General features: G+C 44.0%; 1 protein-coding gene and 1 non-coding gene across 4 annotated transcripts; both read right to left on the reverse strand.

Moving 5' to 3' along the window:
* Positions 1–5,173: 5,173 nt before the first annotated feature.
* Positions 5,174–20,723, reverse strand: LOC139561182 (E3 ubiquitin-protein ligase DTX4-like). 3 transcript variants are annotated; one of them, XM_071378124.1, is made up of 9 exons: positions 20,053–20,723; positions 19,561–19,686; positions 19,169–19,383; positions 15,132–16,242; positions 6,885–6,946; positions 6,393–6,554; positions 5,908–6,290; positions 5,683–5,772; positions 5,174–5,566 (listed from the first exon to the last, which is right to left on the reverse strand). In XM_071378124.1, exons 3-9 carry the CDS (start codon positions 19,374–19,376, stop codon positions 5,336–5,338), a joined length of 2,247 nt encoding a protein of 748 aa, XP_071234225.1. In that variant the 5' UTR covers positions 19,377–19,383; positions 19,561–19,686; positions 20,053–20,723; the 3' UTR covers positions 5,174–5,335. The 3 variants fall into 3 exon arrangements, with proteins under 3 accessions (XP_071234225.1, XP_071234223.1, XP_071234226.1); XM_071378122.1 differs by lacking the exon at positions 19,561–19,686 and having other exon boundaries at positions 20,053–20,722; XM_071378125.1 differs by lacking the exon at positions 19,561–19,686 and having other exon boundaries at positions 15,132–16,203; positions 20,053–20,721.
* On the reverse strand, positions 20,694–20,765 carry trnaa-cgc (transfer RNA alanine (anticodon CGC)). Its single transcript has one exon. It is a non-coding gene; the product is annotated as a tRNA-Ala (tRNA).
* Positions 20,766–20,859: the final 94 nt, after the last annotated feature.

Here is a 20,859-nt window from a genome sequence, read left to right on the forward strand (position 1 = left end):
GGGATAACACAGCCTGATAATAACAATTATTCTGAGAATCTAACAGCATTGAGTGTCTGTAGTAAATATCACCATTAGAGTTGTCTCAGGGCCTGAGCCAAATGCTCAGTCTTATTGATGCCTCTGCACCTACACAATCACACACAGTATTGTCTGTATTGCACAGAATAACTCTTTCTCCATTGATTTCTACTTTTCATGCGGTAGTGTACCAGACCTGGACTATTTGACAATACACTCTTTATGGCATTGGGTTCCTTTATCAAGTGGGAATGGCAACAGGAGGAATAAAAACACAGCCATCCACTTTCAGATACTGCTAAGTACAGCGATACGATCACAACAAGAGCCTGTCTGGCTTCGAGGGTCATCCAGACACTTTTCTGTCTCTTCTATTGATTTCAGTTGATTCACCTGTTCGAAGTTTACTTTGCTTATTTGGTTTAGATAAATGTCCAACAATTCAGATATTTCTGTTAAGGAATAATACTTTGTTATAGAAAACTAATCTATACATTATCTGCTTGGTCAGACCATGGGAATGCATGGATGCCCTTATTTACCTTTCTTCTAGCCCTTCGCTGTAAAAATATATTCCCACCTGGATCAGATGGTAGCATTATTAAAAATGAATTCATGGGAATTGAGTAGTGGTATGTATGAAGGGAAGGTGTGCTACTTTTCACTTTTCAGTGTGAGTGTAGGTGTGCAACTGACATGTGGCTCTGTCTCTGTCTCTCTCTGTCTCTCTCTCTCTCTCTCTCTCTTTCTCTCTCTCTCTCTCCTCTTCTCTCTTCCTGTATCTGTCTCTCCATCTCTCTCTTCCTGTATCTCTCTTTCTCTCTTCTCTCTTCCTGTATCTGTCTCTCCATCTCTCTTCCTGTGTCTCTCTCTTCCTAGATCTCTCTCTCTCCATCTATCTCTTCCTGTATCTCTCTCTCTCGCTCTCTACCTCTCCCTGTATCGCTCTTTCTCTCCTCTTCCTGTATCTCTCTCCATCTCTCTCTTCCTGTATCTCTCTGTCTCTCTCTCTGTCTATGTCTCTCTCTGTCTCTCTCTGTCTCTCTCTCTGTATCTCTCTCTTCCTAGATCTCTCTCTCTCTCTCCATCTATCTCTTCCTGTATCTCTCTCTCTCCCTCTCTCTCTCTCGCTCTCTACCTCTCCCTGTATCGCTCTTTCTCTCCTCTTCCTGTATCTCTCTCCATCTCTCTCTTCCTGTATCTCTCTCTCCCTATCGCTCTCTCTCCTCTTCCTGTATCTCTCTCTCCATTTCTCTCTTCCTGTATCTCTCTCTCTATTTCTCTCTTCCTGTAACTCTCTCTCAATTTCTACTTCCTGTCTCTCTCTCTCTCTCTCTCTCACTCTCACTCTTTCTATTCTGGTTAGAGCCAGTTTGCTCTGTTCTGTGAAGGGAGTAGTACACAGCGTTGTATGAGATCTTCAGTTTCTTGGCAATTTCTCGCATGGAATAGCCTTCATTGATGAGTTTCAGAAGAAAGTTGTTTCTGGCCATTTTGAGTCTGTAATCGAACCCACAAATGCTGATGCTCCAGATACTCAACTAGTCTAAAGGCCAGTTTTATTGCTTCTTTAATCAGAACAACAGTTTTCAGCTGTGCTAACATACTTCCAAAAGGGTTTTCTAATGATAAATTAGCCTTTTACAATGATAAACATGGATTAGCAAACACAACGTGCCATTGGAACACAGGAGTGAGTGTTGCTGATAATGGGCATCTATACGCCTATGTAGATATTCCATTAAAAAATCGTCCGTTTCCAGCTACAATAGTCATTTACAACATTAACAATGTGTACACTGTATTTCTGATCAATTTGATATTATTTGAATGGACAAAAAAATTAAGGACATTTTTAAGTGACCCCAAACTTTTGAATGTTAGTGTACCTCCTCCATTGAAGTGGACAGAGATCTAGAGGTTTATGTTAAGCCACTTACTGTAAATTGTTTTGGTTAAAGTTTCTAGTAAGTTGAGTGCATCTATTTTTGGTATGTGATCCCTGCAGGAATTGAACCCATGACCACAAAACACCACATATTGTTTTAAATATCTGTCCTGAGGTGGCAGAAGATAGTAAAAGAGCAAACCTTGCAGTTCTATATAATTACATAAAATACATGACACATATGTTAATCAATTTATACCTCTTGACCGTCTGCAACTGTATTCAAGCAGCTCGAGCCTGTCAAATAGATGAAAACCTATTGAGAAATTGGACTTAATTGGCCAGAACTGGCACTTTGAGGCACAAAAGCCCTCTCATAACCACACACAGTGATATAGAAACTGGCTGGTAGTCTAGAGACTGCCCGATGCCAGTTAGTGTGTTGGCTACTGTGCAACACATTAGCCTAGTAACTGAAAGAGCAGACATTAAAGTCATTGTTAAATCTTATAGGCTATTCTTAAATAGTTATCTTACTACCTTTTCTCATTTGTTAAAGTGGACATAATCCAGACTACTAATCCAGAGCTCAGACTAATCTAGAGATAAACTGTCCCTCGTAGTTTCGCATGGTTAGACTGACCCTGTCATGTCAATAGAGTGAATGATCTGGGGACAAACCTTAGAATTACTGTATTTCCGAAAGGCACTTGCCAGTCGGGCAAATCAGGAGTACATTTATGGTCACTTGCCCATATACATTTACATGCAGAAATTCCATAAATTGTCCGTATTTCACTTAAACGATGGGGAGGAACCAGAAAGTTTAGGGTTAGGCTACTGGAATTCTTGCAGTTTGGTTGTTTGAGTAAGGAAAACTGCCCACCTTGCTCAACTGTTCAATTTACTTGCCCCGGCCAATAGGGAAACCCTTAATGTCAATCCCTGCATAATAGGTATATACATACATACACCCACACGAAAAGACACCAACATCGTAATCATAATACTGTTATTTTAATTGTCCCACTGTTACTTTAAATGCAAGTCTTTTGTAGTTTTATACGTTACTACTTTCTCTGCCATCATAGTTCTCAACGTCATTCATTCTCTCCATTACAACTTTTACAAAGGTTTTATTAACAGTTTTTTTTACAAAGTGGTCATGAGCCTTCAACCGTTGTTTTATTCCCATTGACGGACATGTAGTCAAACTGTGCCTGGGAAAGAAAATGACATGTGCCAAACTGAGCAGTGCAAGAAGTGAATAGACATAAAACATGACTACATAAAGTCCTGCATAAGACATCCAAACCAGTTGCTGGTATTTTGGGGAGGGGGGGGATACAGGGTCACATAACATGTGGCAAATGCAGTACCCTTTCCCAGAAAGTACAATACAGCAGTCATGTGATGGATATGTAGACTTCATGTAGTCACACAGCTGTAAAATGTGGCTAAACAATACAAAGTTTAAAAAAAAATGTGGTTTTGATATGCAACTTACAAAAAAAACAATTAGATAAAAAGTATAAAAAATAGAGCACAATAAATCAAATTAATTAAGTATAGAGTTACGTTATAACCGTACCTTTACAAAATGTTTAATGTAAAGTTGTATACATAAACACACACATACATACAGAAAAAACAGAAACTATAAATGTTGGCCTAACATTTGCATGTTAACACATACTCAAACATATTGTCAATAGTACCGCTTTATAAGCAGGTCTGTCATGGACCTAACACAAACCGACTGGACCGTTTGACCACAGGTTAGATCGACGACAGAGCAAATCTTTCTACCTCCTTACAGCAAAAACAACAGATGGTTCGCTTTTCTCGGAGACGAATGAAGCTGGTGTCTAAAAGAAAGAAAATTAAACCCTAAGTAGTTTTAACTGTTAGATATAACTTCATAAGGTCATGCCTAACTTTCCATGTTTCCTTTTGACTAAAGGAATAAGGAAAGATGATGCTCTGTGCAGTGCAAATCTGACCTCTGGTGGCAGATCCAATCATAGCTTTATATCTGATTTAATTCCTTCTTCTCAAAAGTCTGGGGTGCATCTCAAAAGTCTAGTGCCCTTCCCACCCCCCATCTCTGTTCATTCATCTGCATTGGCGTGAAAGATTTGGAGAGGAAGCTATGTAAGACTATTGAGATGTACACATGGTTTGAAAAGGACTCTCATTTTGTGCTTTTAGGCTCACCCACCCCATCGAGAGGGTTCCCAAATCATTAATACTGAAAGTGCCTGGCAACGGATGAGTCTTAAATCATCCGAGGTAAAAACTCAGATATTAACACACACCCACAGAGGCTTGTAATATTTAGGAGCCCTCTCGAGGAAGACTCAAGCTTGACTCATTTCCTTACAATGTCACATATAGAAAATAATGCTATAGCAATCAAACAGACAACATACAACGTTAACCAGGTAAAAACAAAATGGAATGTAAAAATGATATAAACTCAACCGAGCCAATATATAACAACTATTTAAAATGTACAACAATGCATTTTCAAAATGATACAGCAATTCATAAAATACAGAAGAAACCCTATAGAGGCAAAGGGAATGTATTTTTCGATAAGTACCACTAGAGGGCATTTCACATTCATGCTCACACATCCAGTCATAAACATGAAATATTTTTGAACGTTCTCGTTAACGTTTTCTGTAATGAGAGATTTGTTACTCTGCTGCCAGTGGTCTAATACTTTTTTGCCCTCTACCATTCGTTAGCCTATCTATCATAACCCCACTAATACCCATTTTTAGTGCTCATTCTACCACTTACAGCAGCTCTGGTAACTTGGTTCACCATTGAATTCAATTGGACCAATACAGATTCCGTACATTCTTGTCAAACTCTCACAGTGTAAACAACAGCTTCTGTCCAACACTGAATTGTACGCGCACTGTTGCCTCAAACGTCTCACTGAATGACATTTTGTGACGCCACCATTAGTGTAGCAGAAATAAACTAAAACATTCCATCATACACCCGACCCATGCAGCCGAGCCACAGCCCACCTGTTCAGAGGGTGTATGATGTTGTACCTCAGTCAGTGTCGCTAGAAACTACAGTCAGACAGTCGATTTGTCTGTTTCTCTATTTGTTTAATGTGCCGTTGGTTCTTTTTCTTGGCTCATCTTTTCACCCGTTCAGTCATTTCTTCTCGTATGCAGTCTTTCAGGCATTCGGTTTCTGTTGCTGTCACAGTTGCGCTGTGTGTTCATTTCTGTATTTCTCTTCTTTTTTTTTTTTTTTTACATATTCATTTGTCTATTTCTTCTCATCTCTGTTCCATTGTGTCTCACTGAGTCTGTATGTTCATTGTTTAAGCTCGGTCTCAAGTCTCCAGAGTCAGAACAAGTCTCTGTGTTGCTGTTTCCCCATTGACCCGTCTTTAGCTCAGTCTCTGGGTAGGCACTCCTCCTCTGTGATCCCCTGGGCCTTAAGCTCCTCCAGAACGTTGTCCAGGTGGCCTGGGTCGGGGTAGCCATGGCCTGTTAGGTTGGAGCCAAACTCAGTCTTGTGGTGCACTTCGTTCCAGATGACCGTGTCCGACTCGCCCGTGGTGCTGGACGTGCCCACCGAGAAGATGAGCCGGCGGTCCCACGCCACCAGCAGCAGCTTCAGTACCTAGGAAAAAAAGAGTGAAAGAAAGGGATGGAAAGAAAAGTTAGCTACACAACCCAGTCATTTCATCTACAGCAAACCAGTACAAACTAGTAAACAGGAAGTCAGCTGGTGTTTACCTTGCGTCCCTTCTCGCTATCAGGGAGGTAGCAGTGTCGGGGGAATCCCCGGGCGGTGAATGGCTTGCCCGGGTTCGGGTGCTCAGGCCCCTGGGAAAAGGTGAAAGGGATTAGAATATGAATAATCATGCACAGTCAATGGGTGAATTCACGAGAACGCCCATCATCTTGTATTTACAGTACATCAGATGCGTGTAGTATGTGGATGGGCAGTAAGGTTGTTACCTGGATGCCGGGGGGGATGTTGTAGATGATGCGGATGGTCTTGCAGTCAGGGTGGCCGGGCAGCGAGTGGGGGATGACGTGGTACTCCATCTTGCCGGGTGGCTGGTTCCCAGTCTTCACGCCGTAGATGGTCTTGCAGGTAGGGCACTGTAGGCTGCCGTCCTTGTTGCCGTTGTTGTACATGGCCACCAAGCACTGCAGGTGGTACTGGTGCCCACACTGAGCCAGGCGACCAACCGACTCTGCCCGCTGGATTCCCCCAACTCCGGGGCCCTTGTATCCCGAGGGCCCAGCCAGGGCCTCCATGCAGATAGTGCAGTCCTCCTCTGGGGGGTTGCGGACCTTCTGAAGGTACCTCTTCACTACTTCCTCAGGGGTCTTGCCTGAGAGAAAGGGATGAAAGAGACATTGTTAGTGAATTAATCACTGTGACCCACATTTCCTATGTTGGGGTGTGTGTGTGTGTATGCGGGCGCTACACCCACCTTTGCGAGCCTGCTTCTTGGTGGTCTTGCGGCAGCAGTGGCCGAGGCCGGGGACGGGCTTTATGTCACTCTTGCTAACGGGCGGGGGGTGGAGCACCAGCTTGGGAGGGCGGGTCAGACAGACAGGAAGTCCTGCGGCGCTCATCAGGATCCCTGTAATACCTAGAGACAACCAGCAGTGGGAGCAATGAGACTCCACCATCACTGTCTATTGAGCTTAAGCCAGGTAGACACTGGTCCATCATAAGCTACACTCATTCTCTATTTATGGGTCACATTAACAAATTAAGCCTGATTCTCTGTAACACTGTCTATCATTATTAGATAAAGTGACGTTGAGCGCTAAATGACCAAAATAGGCCTAGTAAATGAAGACTGAAAATGGCTGGAGACACTGGTACAAAGTTCCCTAATAGCTCGACTAGGAAACATAGCTTCCCAGGCAGCTTCAAGCTTCTTGTTTTGATATTAAGACTTAATGGTTGTTCTTACCTGCCAACGCAGGGTGGACAGGGCTAGATCCATTGAGGTTCTTCACAGGAACCGTTGGGACACTGAAACATAAAACACACTTCAGAACACACACACACCTAGCAAACACAAAGCATTTCCCCGTAAGGTCTACCTACACCTGTTGTATTCGGCGCATGTGACAAATACAATTTGATTTGATTTTGAAACAATCACATCAGAGGTGTGTCGTCGGTAAACTTCAGGTGACCAATGACCACAGTGTCTGGTGTTTTCTGTGTCAAGGGTCATACCATGTTAGCAGGTCAAAGAGCTTTTGCTGAGCCACGTTGTTGACACGTCGCTACGCCATCCAGGACTCCCCTAGTTGTCTGCGCCATGACTGAAAACAACAACCCTCACCTGAGCCAACACTGCTTTGAGAAAACCATGAGTGCATAGATTGTTACACTTCAGAATGTTTGTTGGCCAGTCGATCAATTTCATCTTAATTCCGATCACCTCAGGAATGGAATACCACTCCTATAGAAAAATTCCATGCCCAATATAACTGACAGGAATTGAAACAGAATTCAACAGCCAGGATTGAAATAACCCATCATTCCCTACAGCCTTCTCAATACTACAGTTATTCACATCCAACATAGTCCCACTGTCAGACAACTGAAAGAAAGACGGCTGTATCATTGTAAGCATTTGTCATGAGCCTCCACACATTCTCCACAATATGATCCAAACAGAAACCGTACTGACTAGGTGTTCAATTTGATTATTGTCATCTTGACTTTGATTGTGGGGTTTATTTCCCAGCGGAAATCTGCAAACCCCTCAGGAACCAATTAAAATCGTATCCCAAAGAAGATTTTCACTATCGCTTCCCCAAACTTGAATCTTTCTCAATCCTCTTCAGTCTCCTTTCCAAATCTCAATAATAAATCTTCGTCGAGTATGTATATCCTCAGATACGCTGCATCTCCCTGCTCCAGTCTCCCTCTCCTCTCTCAGTCAGTAGGTGTATGAATGTCTCATATTCCTCTGGCTTTTACGGTATAGGGATTTTCCATCTGTTGACGTCACCACACTGAGATTACCTGCCAATTAGCAAGTCACAGTGCACGGCTGCCAAACGGCAGACAGACAGACACCAGCGCATACTGGAGTAACGGCATTAGCTGAGGTCACCCCCTCTAGCCTTACACGCTGTGAGGGAATGCTGTGCGTTTTCACTGAGGGATTGTCCTTGACATAAAAGCAGAGGCGTGGATTGGTATTGGGTGATTAACTGAAAGTACTTTAGGTAGAGAATATTACTTGTGACGTTTACCCCCCCCCGCACACATAAAACCTAAACGTGGGAAAGTTATAAAGGCTACATTTAGTCCAATGATTCAGCTACATTGTTTCAAATAGGTACTGAAAAATACTGTTCGCCCATCACCAACTTATGATATTTCTATTGTTGAAGAAAACACAACACGGAACAACTGTGGCTCATTTGTTGTGTATAGTATGATCTCCAAGGTCTATTCCCCAACAGAGGTATTCCTCATCTGCATATTTCAAATCAGTTACACCCTCACCAGTCCCTCTTTGAACATTTTGGTAATACTTTATTCGGAAAGCCCCTTACCCCGACAGATGATCTAGCGTAGATGTTCAGCAAGCACAATTGGTTTCATTTATCGAGTGTGTCAGCTGCAACATATTACAACAGATTTGAAAGCCTGAGTGGCTGAGGATAGTAAACCAACGATTACATGTCAACAGTAGTAGTTCAATTCGAATTCATCCAATGACAATAGTTGTTTTATCATCTGAGCATCTGTCTGACGACTATCCAAATAAAGCGGGACCAACATGGTCTTTCAACGTACACTTTCCAGACCCTCAGTTCAACTGTAGGCCATATCCCAAGTAACCAATCAAGGCTAAACCCCAAAATGAACCCTGTTCCGCCGTACGACGTGGCTGGTGGCATCCCCAACTTGGCTTACAGTTCGAGAAACACAGCGCAGTTCATTGGGTCACCGGCCTTGTGTGTGGTAAACAAGTGACTGTCTGGGTGCTCTTGCCCAGTGTTCTCTCACAGATACGAAGATGTGGACGAATGAAAAGCACCTTGTGAACTGGAGCAGACGGCATAAACACATTGGAGAACACGCTCGTGCCAGGGAGCGGACGTGCAAGGTGTGAGATACGGAAGGAGGGAGGGTGGAGGAGAGGGGAAAAGAGGGAAGGAGGGAGGAAAATAGTGAAGGAGAGAGGGAGAGCGAAAAAGTGGGGAGGACTTGGGACTTGACTTATGGATGAGGGGCAGTATTGAGTAGCTTGGATGAATAAGGTGCCCAAAGTAAACTGCCTGCTACTCAGGCCCAGAAGCTAAGATATGCATATTATTAGTAGATTTGGATAGAAAACACTCTGAAGTTTCTAAAACTGTTTGAATGAGGTCTGTGAGTATAACAGAACTCATGTGGCAGGCAAAAACCTGAGAAAAAATCCAACCAGGAAGTGGGAAATCTGAGGTTTGTAGGTTTTCAAGTCTTTGCCTATCCAAGATAGTGTAAATTTGGTCCGATTGCACTTCATATGGCTTCCACTAGATGTCAACAGTCTTTAGAACCTTGTTTCAGGCCTCTACTGTGAAGTGGGAGCGAATAAGCTGTTTGAGTCAGGGGTCTGGCAGAATGCCATGAGCTAAATCATGCATGCGGCCGTGAGAGCTAACTGCGTTCCTTTTCATTTCTAAAGACAAAGGAATTGTCCGGTTGAAACATTATTGAAGATTTATGATAAAAACATCCTAAAGATTGATTCTATACTTCGTTTGACATGTTTCTACGAACTGTAATAACTTTTTTGACTTTTCGTCTAAGTGTGCCTGCGCCTCATGAATTTGGATTTGTGAACTAAACGCGCAAACAAAAAGGAGGTATTTGATCATAAATGATGGACTTTATCGAACAAAACGAACATTTATTGTGGAACTGGGATTCCTGGGAGTGCATTCCGATGAAGAACATCAAAGGTAAGTGAATATTTATAATGCTATTTCTGACTTCTGTTGACTCCACAACATGGCGGGTATCTGTATGGCTTGTTTTGGTGCCTGAGCGCTGTACTCAGATTATTGCATGGTGTGCTTTTTCCGTAAAGCTTTTTTGAAATCTGACACAGCGGTTGCATTAAGGAAAAGTATATATTTAATTCCATGTATAGCACTTGTATTTTCATCAACATTTATGATGAGTATTTCTGTAAATTGATGTGGCTCTCTGCAAAATCACCAGATGTTTTGGAAGCAAAACATTACTGAACATAACGTGCCAATGTAAACTGAGATTTTTGGATATAAATATGAACTTTATCGAACAAAACATACATGTATTGTGTAACATGAAGTCCTATGAGTGTCATCTGATGAAGATCATCAAAGGTTAGTGATTCATTTTATCTCCATTTCTGCTTTTTGTGACTCCTCTCTTTGGCTGGAAAAATGGCTGTTTCTGTGTCTAGGTGCTGACCTAACATAATCGCATGGTATGCTTTCGTCGTAAAGCCTTTTTGAAATCGGACACGATGGTGGGATTAACAACAAGTTTATCTTTAAAATGGTGTATAATACTTGTATGTTTGAGGAATTATAATTATGAGATTTCTGTTGTTTGAATTTGGCGCCCTGCACTTTCACTGGCTGTTGTCAAATCGATCCCGTTAACGGGATTTCAGCCCGTCTCATCCCTATGAAGTTAACTATGTGGTTCAGTTTGATCCCTGTCTAATCTAAAACTTTAGTGCACTTTCTGGCTGATCCATTCAAGAGGCTGCTATGGTGTATAGGACACGAATAGTCACACACAGCCATAGGAAACATACAAAACCTACAAGCTCCAAAATCACACGTTGTGGGTCAGATCCTAAAACAACTGTCTGGTTCACAGATACCTGGCAATACATAGGTACCAGGACCACTGTGCCTGGACCACTGACGAGCACGTGACAGGGGAGAAGGGGGTTGACCCTGTAACGTCATCGGTTAATCTCTTGACGTGGTTGACCATGCCCAGGAAAATAAAATGAACTTGTTAACCATCGGTCATTGTCCCACCTACTCACTTCAGGTCTTCCAAGAACAACTTTCCAAACAAACACGAACAGAGTTTACAACTATGTTATGATGTGCTGAGTGAGGCTGACATAATGAATAAATTCAACGTATTGGGCCGGTTGTCCTGGACAGAGATTAAATGGTGGCGCTGAGGTTTCTTAACTCAATTTTTGAGGAAAGCGACAGCTGGTTTACAAGTGAATCTTTTGGTCCATGGGGTGTTCAACGTCAGAGATTTTTTTAAATGACGTTACACAGGTGTTTGTTTTTTCCCCTTCACATGCCTGTTCTACCTCCCTTTTATCCCCCTCTGTGTGTCAGTGAACCTGGCATGGTAACTGTTACAGTGTGTGTGGGTCTGTGTACCAGTCTAAAGTTGTTTGTCTGCTATGCATTACTAGAAATGATTGGGTTTTGTTACTCTGGGTACATTCGTCTGCAAAATAATTTATAATATGAATAAATAAAATAAAATGTGTATAAAAGAAGTTTAAACAATAACATGAATACTCAAATAATGTGGAAGAGAATGTCCCCATGTTTTGAGGAGTATACACTGGCAAAATACTAATTTGTATGCAACTGATGAGGCTTTTAGTTCTCCTCTGGGAAGCTAATACTAGGCAACTAAATACCAAATATGCACTTTAAAATTATCTTGTTCGGTTAACAACGGTTTAGGTAAGTGCAATATTTAATAAATTCAGATTTTTGGTGAACCATCCCTTTATCTCCCAACAGTGGAGGTATAGTGTTTCACATTGACCTCTTATTCAACTGACAGGGTAGTTGATTCAATTTTCCTCCTCACCAAAAGTTCTGGCACTGGGAGTACATCTACAAAGTGTCTACCTACCTAGGAAGTTTTCCTTTCCACCGTCACCCCGGCTTGTAATTTTACGGGTTAAGACGTTTTTGTCGAGCATTTTTGCCCAAATCCTAATGTAAGATCCCATGAAGTCTAGTTTTCATGTAAATCTTCCATTGAGGTTTCATGTATATCTTCTATTGACATCAATGCATGACTGGGTTAGAGCTTAGCACATGCAACTCAAGTTAGGATTCGGCCCTAAGTAATGAATGCGGGCTACTAGAAAAAAAAGCATCTCAGCCTCCCGAGTGGTGCAGTGGTCTAAGGCACTGCATCGCAGTGCTAGCTGTGCCACTAGAGATTCTGGGTTCGAGTCCAGGCTCTGTCGCAGCCGGACGCGACCGGGAGACCCATGGAGCGGTGCACAATTGGCCCAGCGTCGTCCGGGTTAGGGGAGGGTTTGGCCCGGCAGGGATGTCCTTGTCCCATCGACCACTAGCGACTTCTGTGGCGGGCCGGGAAGAGTGGTGGACACGGTCGCCCGGTGTACGGTGTTGTTTCCTCTGACACATTGGTGCGACTGGCTTCCGGGTTAAGTGGGTATTGTGTCAAGAAGCAGTGCGGCTTGGTTGGGTTGTGTTTCGGAGGTCGCATGGCTCTCGACCTTCGCCTCTCCCGAGTCCGTACGGGAGTTGCAGCGATGAGACAAAACTGTAACTGCCAATTGGATACCACAAAATTGGGGAGAAAAGGGGTACTTTAAAAATATATATATAATAATAAAAAAAACAATTAAACATCTTACTAAAACTTGATTTAACTTCTGAGACAAACGACACCGAGAAACAATTGAAGATAATTTCGTCAAGTGAATTCTTCTGGAAGCCACAAGAAATACCTAAAAGCTGCCCTCTCATAAAACTGTATCACTTGACAAAAATGATAATTGAAAAGTAATTCATAATTAATAAGCAAGTTATCAACAATTCCTGGCCCCAAACAAGCTAGTTGTCCACAAATAGCTGACCCTCCACAAGCTGGCCTCCCACGAATACATCTCTCAGCCTCTGACACCAGACTTCAATAAGCTGTCTGTCTGGTATAGCTCTGACGACTCAAACTGAATTCTTCCTCTGCTCTATGTTCGCTACATACTTCAGTCAGACTGCCATCACTGAAGTCGTTTGTGGTGACGTCAAAATGAGGGGTACAAAGCAAAGTCATCAACAATTGGATCATCTCTAACCAATATATATCAAAGCCAATGACGAACTTTCAAAACGCTGCTTTACCCACGTGTGTCCTGACTCTGGCCCAACCCATCGGTTTCTGGGACCAATCAGACGGTCTAGAATGTATTTCCATTCTAGAAATCACCGGGGAGGTACTCTGATCCGGATTCAATGCGGAGAGGAAACTAACGTCCGTGGGCGTGGCTCTTGGCCGGAGCAAGGCGTTTGGGTAGCCAGGCAACAAGTCCTCAGCTCTTCACAGTGAGTTGGTCACGCGGCGAACAATGCCCTCTAGTGTTAAGAGGAGATCATTGCTAGACTCCCTCACTACTCTCACAATAACACATTATTCACACAGAGCCAGTAACTGTGTCAATATTGATACTCACTCTGCGAGCATATGCTCAGGTGGCAACTCATCTATATGCATGTGTGGATTACCGAAGTAACTGCTACCTCGCTTTAAAAAAAAAACTCTATCTACCTCTGTTGTCCTTTACCAGGACCCCATTCCACACAGTCTTTTGCACCAAATCCCTCTATGCACAGATTTGAAAACCTTAGACAGGAGATATGGCGCTATTATCACATTGTTTAAACCTCTCCTATCCTTTCCGATCTACACAAGTGCTCGCTTGGGTAGTGGCTCAGTATGGCATCACCCCAAGACCTTAACCCTAGACCCTTTTCATTGGTCCCTCTGAAAGGATAGGGTTGGTGAAAGCAATATGGTAGTTGTCGAAACCGAGTCCCCCAGGCACTGGGCACACAAACTGAGACGCTGCCTTGTGTCTACAAGACTGGAGCCGTCTGCCTCCAACAACCCCCCCCCCCCTTCCCAATCCCTCCTCAACCAAACTTCCCCTGTCAACAGGTCTCATGTCTCCAAATCACCCCCACTCCCACCCCTATATATCAATGTCACATTCATTCTCGGGGCCAACTCCCCAACAAATAGTCCCATAGGACATAGTGAAGCAGCTTTGCCTTCTCAGGGTAACAATTGGGACAGCAGTCACTACAACTTTGAGTTCCCCTCGTACCCCCAGCCTCTGTCCGTGTCGCAGCATTGTTTTGGAAATGGGAACCAGGCCTCGGGCTGTGCCCACAATGGTTGCCACGAAGACCGCACACATACACACCAGCGGGGGCAGAGGGGCCTCTAAGAATGAGAATAGGCCTGGGAACTGGGTGTGTAGGGAGGATGTCAGTATTACAACAGTAGCACTAAGCATGTCATGAGAGTACTGGGGAGGTTGTGTGTGGGTGTGCGTATGGGGGGGGGTCAATCTATGCATGTTATGAGAAGACTATGCTTACCCCAACCCCCCCTCCCTCCTGACTCTCAAATTCTAACTGGGTGAATCAAATCTGAGTGACACAGCGTGGCGTATTTGATATGAATGCGTTATGGAATTTCACATAGAAATGAACCAGCTAACAGAATGTGTCATAGGGATTAAAGGTTTATTAATGCTAATGGGGTGTTAATGTCAGATATGGGCAGTGATTATGGAGGCATGTCTACGCCAGTGGAAACGCCTTGGATCAAAATGTTTAAATTCCTCGTCTATCCTTGTTTTTCATCCCTTGTGTTGTGTTTTTCTGCGAGAGACAAGTCTATGTCGGGCGTAGTCCATCGTGTTTTCGGATTGGGATTAACCATTGTATAGGCTACATAACATCACTAAGTCTCTTTCTCAACACTGAAATTCCCTTGTCTTCAGAAAGAAAACTTTCTTTAAGCACTGTTTGGCACGATATCCAGTACACAGATTGAGCCCAGTTCTGATATCGGTTCAAATGGAGACATAACTATGTATTAACAACATGTTCTTGTCCATCTTGCAGGTTGTGTAGATCAATGTTTGGGTCACAACTGACTTGTTTCGGGTTATGGCAAGAGACTGGACTGTCAAAGTAGACAGACAATTCTAGTCACTCGCAGCACAAAAACGTTTCAAAACCACTAGACGTGCGTGATATTGAGTGTGCTTGCTTGTGGCATTAGATATCATATCAGATAGACATGTGTAGAGATATTCGTCATAAAGGAGGTACACAGGAGGACAATTTTTGTGAACTGTAGTGACATAACAGCTGGAGCAGTGACTCACCCGGAGGCGATGAGGGCTCTGGACTGGGCCATGGCGATGCGCTGCAGGGCGGGTCGGCTGAGCCCAGCAAGGCTGGCACGAGGTGGCAGGGGGGCTGCACAGGCTGCCGCTGCTGAAGACACGGGCCCCAGGACACGGGCGGAGGGTGAGGGGGTGCAGGAGGAGGCTGCCGTGGAGATGAGAAGAGGGGCCGGCGCGGGCATCGACGGTGGGCCGGAGGACGCCATGGAGAAGGAAGAGGAGGGAGGAAGAATGACACCGGACGCGATGGAGGAGGGCGGAGGCGGTGGAGGAGGCGGAAGGGGGGGTAGAGGCGGGGGAGGGGGCCGGGTAGAGGTGAGGGAGAGTGCGGCGGTGGCCGAACCCAGGAGGGAGAGCGAGTGGGCGAAGCCGCCGCCGACCCCTACGCCACCGCTAGCCCCGCCCGCGGACGTCCTGTGGGGGGACAAGGACCTGGCCATGGAGGAGGGGGGACGGGGGAGAGTCAGCGAGTAAGACCCCCCCATGGCCGAGTAACCACCACCTAGTTTGGGGCTGGGTGGCTTGTTCTGAGGCGGCCTCCTGCCCAGGGTGTGAGCTGTCGCCATGGCGCCTGCCTTGACGCTCAGGACCAGCATGCATTGCTGACAGGCGCAGGGCTGGCCCAGCGATGTGATGGCAGAGGCCGGCAGGGCGCCGCTGGGGTAGGCGCTACCGTTCCCGTTCCCCATGCCCACTCCGGAAACCCCCACCCCCGGCAGTCCTCCAGGGCTGGGTCCCCAGGCGTGGTGTGTCTTGGGAAGGGGCCCCGACACCAGAGGGTAAGCCAGGTCGGAGCGGCGCTGTATGCGGCGGCAGCGCTGCGTCTGCCCGTTGATCTGGGTCATGCTCTGAAAGTCGATGAGGTAGCAGAAGCCCAGTGGCGCCAGGTCCAGCCAGGGCTGCTGACGGTCGCGTGCTGCCTGGATGGCGATGCCCACCTCTGTGTCGTAGGCTGTCCACGAGCCTGTGTCGTTCTCCCACTCCCACAGCCAGCCCTGGCCCGGCGCCGACGTGTGGTCGTAGAAGCTGCGACGCACCGGTCGGAGGGTACCTGGGGTAACGGTAGAGAGACGAGGGTCACGCCACAGAACTACAGAGAGGGGAACACAAGAAGGACCTGTTCCAGAAGACCTTTCAACTAACCACATTCAGTCATAACACAACACCGATGACATTTGTAGCACAGTGCAGTAATAGACATACATTGACACAAATGACTATTGATATGACCTGTTCAAGTGAAAGAAAAGCATGAATAAAAAGTTATGTTTTTTAAAATTAGGCTTGGTTGACAGCACCTTTTTTGTTGGTCTATCTAGAACCAAAAAGGGTTCTCTTATGGAGCCAGCCGCAGAACCCTTTTGGAACCCTTTTTTCTAAGAGTGCAGATGAGCTAAATGTTCTGTAGGCCCTGCTGTAATAATTGTTGTAGACAAGCAAATTACACCACCACCAAATTTGATCAATCGGTGTGTGCTCGCTAAGAATTTGGGCAAACAGGCTAACAGGTTGCCCATGGTAACAGCACACCATGTTCTGGATTGTGATTGGTTGCTGGCCTTGGTTGGGCTCAGAGCTGCTCAGAGCTGGTCATGTTTGCTTTCCTAGTCCAGAGACTTAACTCCAAGAATGTTCAAAAAACATTCAGTCCATATCAACTGTCGTCCTATTACCTGGGATTCAAAGAATTTCTAATCCTGGGTTTAACTCATTTATACTCCCAAAAAGTCTTATTAAAGTGAGCATGACTGGTAGACAATGAAGGACGGTTGCTTTTTTTAACGAACAACACGTTTTGAGAGAATAAATCAGGAGTGCTTGAGATGCCAAGCTGCAATAGAAAACGACATCTTTAAATAAGAAGACATAAACCAATATAAATGTATCTATAAACACAGTTTTCTGTTCAAAACAATAGGGTTTGAATGTAAAGTATACATGAACATACTTATTGAATTATGTAATAGACATATAACAATGCCTGGAATGCAACAGAGTCATTTTTTCATCGTATCTGAACTCAACCAAACTACCCCCTTTTCTCTCAATGACCTCAGACTTCTGCAATACATCTCACCTCCCTCTGGTTTTGGGACTGGGGCACCCTACCCCCTCTCTCCCCACAGCTATCCCCGTCTGGGAAGCAGGCAAACCGCACAAAAGTGTTTGTCAGCCAAAGTTTTGAAAAGGGCGCCAGAGTCAAAGTTAGACGTCTGACAATTCTTCCCTTTGTATTGTCGCCCACTTTCCTCATTTCATTGTGTGAAGACGTCTCTCTGTCTGGAGGGCTGGATACAATCAGCCATAGCATTAACAGCCTTATTATGAGGCACATAAGGGAGAGTTTTGGTGTGAAGTTCAGATAGCCAGTCATAGGTGAGAGTAAATACAGTAGTTTTACTTTGGATATTTGCTGCTCACGAGAAAGCATGTGAGATTTGCAGTTGCACTGTGAATGTGAACCCAATCCGGGATTGGAGGCATTTGTACACATGGTTTGGGTATGTGTCATGAAAGAGTGTGAGAAAGTAGTGTGTAGGATACACACTTTTGATTTCAAGAACAATGTTCTTGAGATCAAAAGGGGAACAAGCTAAAAAATCGATGCCGATTTTCCCTCAACATTCATCTTTATTCATGATCATGTTTTGCATAATAACTCATAATGAGAACAGCTCATCCATAACTGTGCCCTACATATACTGTAGATGTCCACTCACACACAACAACCACCCAGCTAGCACATTTGGTTCCTTGGAAGTTGGGAGCACATATATTTTTGATTTCACATTGGTTGTGGGAACAAAGCCATACGTTTCCTGACCGGAAAATGTAGAACCCTCTGTGGAAAGGGCTTCACATGGAACCAAAAAGGGTTCAACCTGGAACCAAAAAAGGTTATCCTATGGGGACAGCCGACGAACTCTTTTGGAACCCTTTTTTCTAAGAGTGTGCCATGACATCATGCTGGCATGCTGGAATCTAAAAAGAAATATATGGAAATATGTGTAAAGCAACTAAATTGGGCCTGGAAAACTGCACTTAAGTGTGCTCAAACAGTTGTCACTTATCAGGGGCCATATGTATCAAGCGTCTCAGAGTATGAGTGCTGATCTAGGATCAGGTCCCCTCTGTCCATGCAATCTTTTTTTTTATTGTGATCTAAAAGAACTGATCCTAAATCAGCACTCTTATACTGATACACTTGATACATACTGCCTGTGTAGTCTACGGTAGATACAGTAAGACTGGAAGGTGGTTCGTCTTCTGCGCTCACTACCTCAAGGGCTGTGAGCATACAGTGTGTCACTGCCCAGCTAGCACGTAACGTTCTGAGAACCATATGTTTCTTAGTGTTTGGTGAGAGCGTGGTTGTCCTATGGTTATTTTGCTTACAACTTTACCGGAATGGTGCAGGATAGTTGCTTGGCTTTGGAACATTCTACGCTCATTTAAGGAACTTGACAACAACAAAAAAATCTTGGTACTTTTAGGTTCTAGATAGACAGACTCTGGGGGGAAAAAGGTGCCATCTATCTATCTATCTATCTATCTAGGCTACTCTTCTGCCCCTACCCATGCTATGCAGATCCAAAATCGAAAAATGATAACAATGATAATGCTGAAAGACTCTTATGAAAGAATGTTTCGTGAAATGCAAAACACATGATCATGAGAAAAACATAAAATAAGCTCTGTGTTTGGGATAATGGAGGCAGTTAACAAACAAGGCCTTGAAAAATATATGTGAACTATACACACAACTATACATGCACACATAGGCTAGTCTGCATAAGATGCGGTAGCCTATCAAACAAGAACATAAAGGCTGTTATTAAACCATATTATTTTGGTTCTACGGAGTAACTGGATAGTGCAGGCTATTGTACTGATATGTTGTAGGCCTATGCTACATTATCAGTTTCACTGCGGTAATAACACTGTAATAGCATAGCGCCTATATTCACATTCCCTCAATACACATTTGTCATGGTCGTCAGTCACATGAGTCTTACCTGTATCTTGTCGGAACTGGTGCATGGAATGCAAGTCGATGATGTAGGGCGAGAGGCGAGAGTCCACCTGGCCTAAGACAACACTACCACCCCGTGGGTCGTTGCGGATGACTGCCTCGATGTGGTGAGAGACGGCCGGGCTGTAAGGCCGCCAGCGCCCGTGCTCGTTCAGCCATTCCCATACCACCACGGCCGACGCTAGTAACATCCTACGCCTGCAAAATAGAATAGCACAAATGCATTTTTAGGTGGTTTTGAATATGTCCCATTTTACGTACATATCCATGCGCAGCTGCATCCATCTTGAGCCATTTGCAAGCTAGGATAGGCTATTGAGATATATTTAGCCTATAATAACAGCGTAGCTCTGTCAACCTGTAAGTGGCGCCTACCTTCCATGTTGATATTCTGTACAGGTGCAACAATAATTCGTTTCTTTGTTCAAGCGAATCAATACATCATTCAAATCGTTGTTCTTAGGCAGGGGGGGGAAACAAACAGGTTCCTTGCATTTTAGCCTGTATTCAGAAAAATGGCGTGTAAATCATTTCTATGGCACAATCAGTTTTGGTGTGTGAAGATGCTGTGGTGGTGTGCTGAAATGATGGGATGGATAGGCTACATCATACATCGACAAAGTGATTTACTGTAACAAGTGGTTTCATTTTGCGACAATGTAGCCTATATGAATTTCTCATGGTATTATTTTAATACAATGTAACAGATACGCAGTGAGTTTCCACTTGTCACTGTAAAGACCAAAAATCCATGAACTGTCGAGAGTTCCACGGCTTTATTCCACTGTATATCCTTCACATTTTAGGAATATTGGTTTATTTGTAGGTAGGATACAGCCTAAAGTAAATCAATATAGACATATTTACCAATGCCGGATACTTTTAGTTCGCCTTCCGTAGGCTAACGTTACCTCCAATCAAAGCCAATCCAGTGTAGGCTAGGGTTTTCTTGGTTTAGCTACTATCCATCTCGTTATGTTAGAAAGTATTGCCTATAGTAGTGCAAATCCAAGGCTGTTGTTGCGAGACAATGTGTTTAGGCTATTTGTTTGAATCTCCGCGAAAGCCTGCATAGCCATGTCGTGCAATTGGTCCATGATGTGTCTTGGTTTTATGAGTGGGTTGCATTTAAACGCGAGGAACAACTAGAAATAATTCCGTGGGCCATCCCCGGTCAAAAATATTTTTTTTACAAAATGTTGCCATGAGTGCGTTGACAAGCATTTCACCCAGTAATTTCAACCAGCCCTATCTATCAGCAAGAGGTAATGTAGCCAATCAAATTCCAGAAACAAGGCCCAATACTCCGCCCATGACTGAGCGGACAAGGAGGCACATTTTGCAAGCAGCACTAGATCTAATTAAAACGTCATAAATAAATTACATTATTAAATGTTTTTATGTGGTAGAATGACTTTAGCTCCGAATTATCACTTGGTGTTGTAATCAATAATTAATTGTGTAGACAATAGACGTAAGGTTACATTTTCAGTTTTAAAAAAAAACTGTGGAGATGCCGGGGATTGAACCCGGGGCCTCATACATGCGAAGCATGCGCTCTACCACTGAGCTACATCCCCATTTCCTGTAAAAGCGATATTCAAAATGGAATATAACAATTGCAACAGGTAAAGATTAGGTGGATTAGGTTGTTTGAAATTATATTTATGATAT

This window comes from Salvelinus alpinus, chromosome 31 (genome assembly GCF_045679555.1).
Source record: "Salvelinus alpinus chromosome 31, SLU_Salpinus.1, whole genome shotgun sequence".
Classification (NCBI taxonomy): Eukaryota; Metazoa; Chordata; class Actinopteri; order Salmoniformes; family Salmonidae; genus Salvelinus; species Salvelinus alpinus.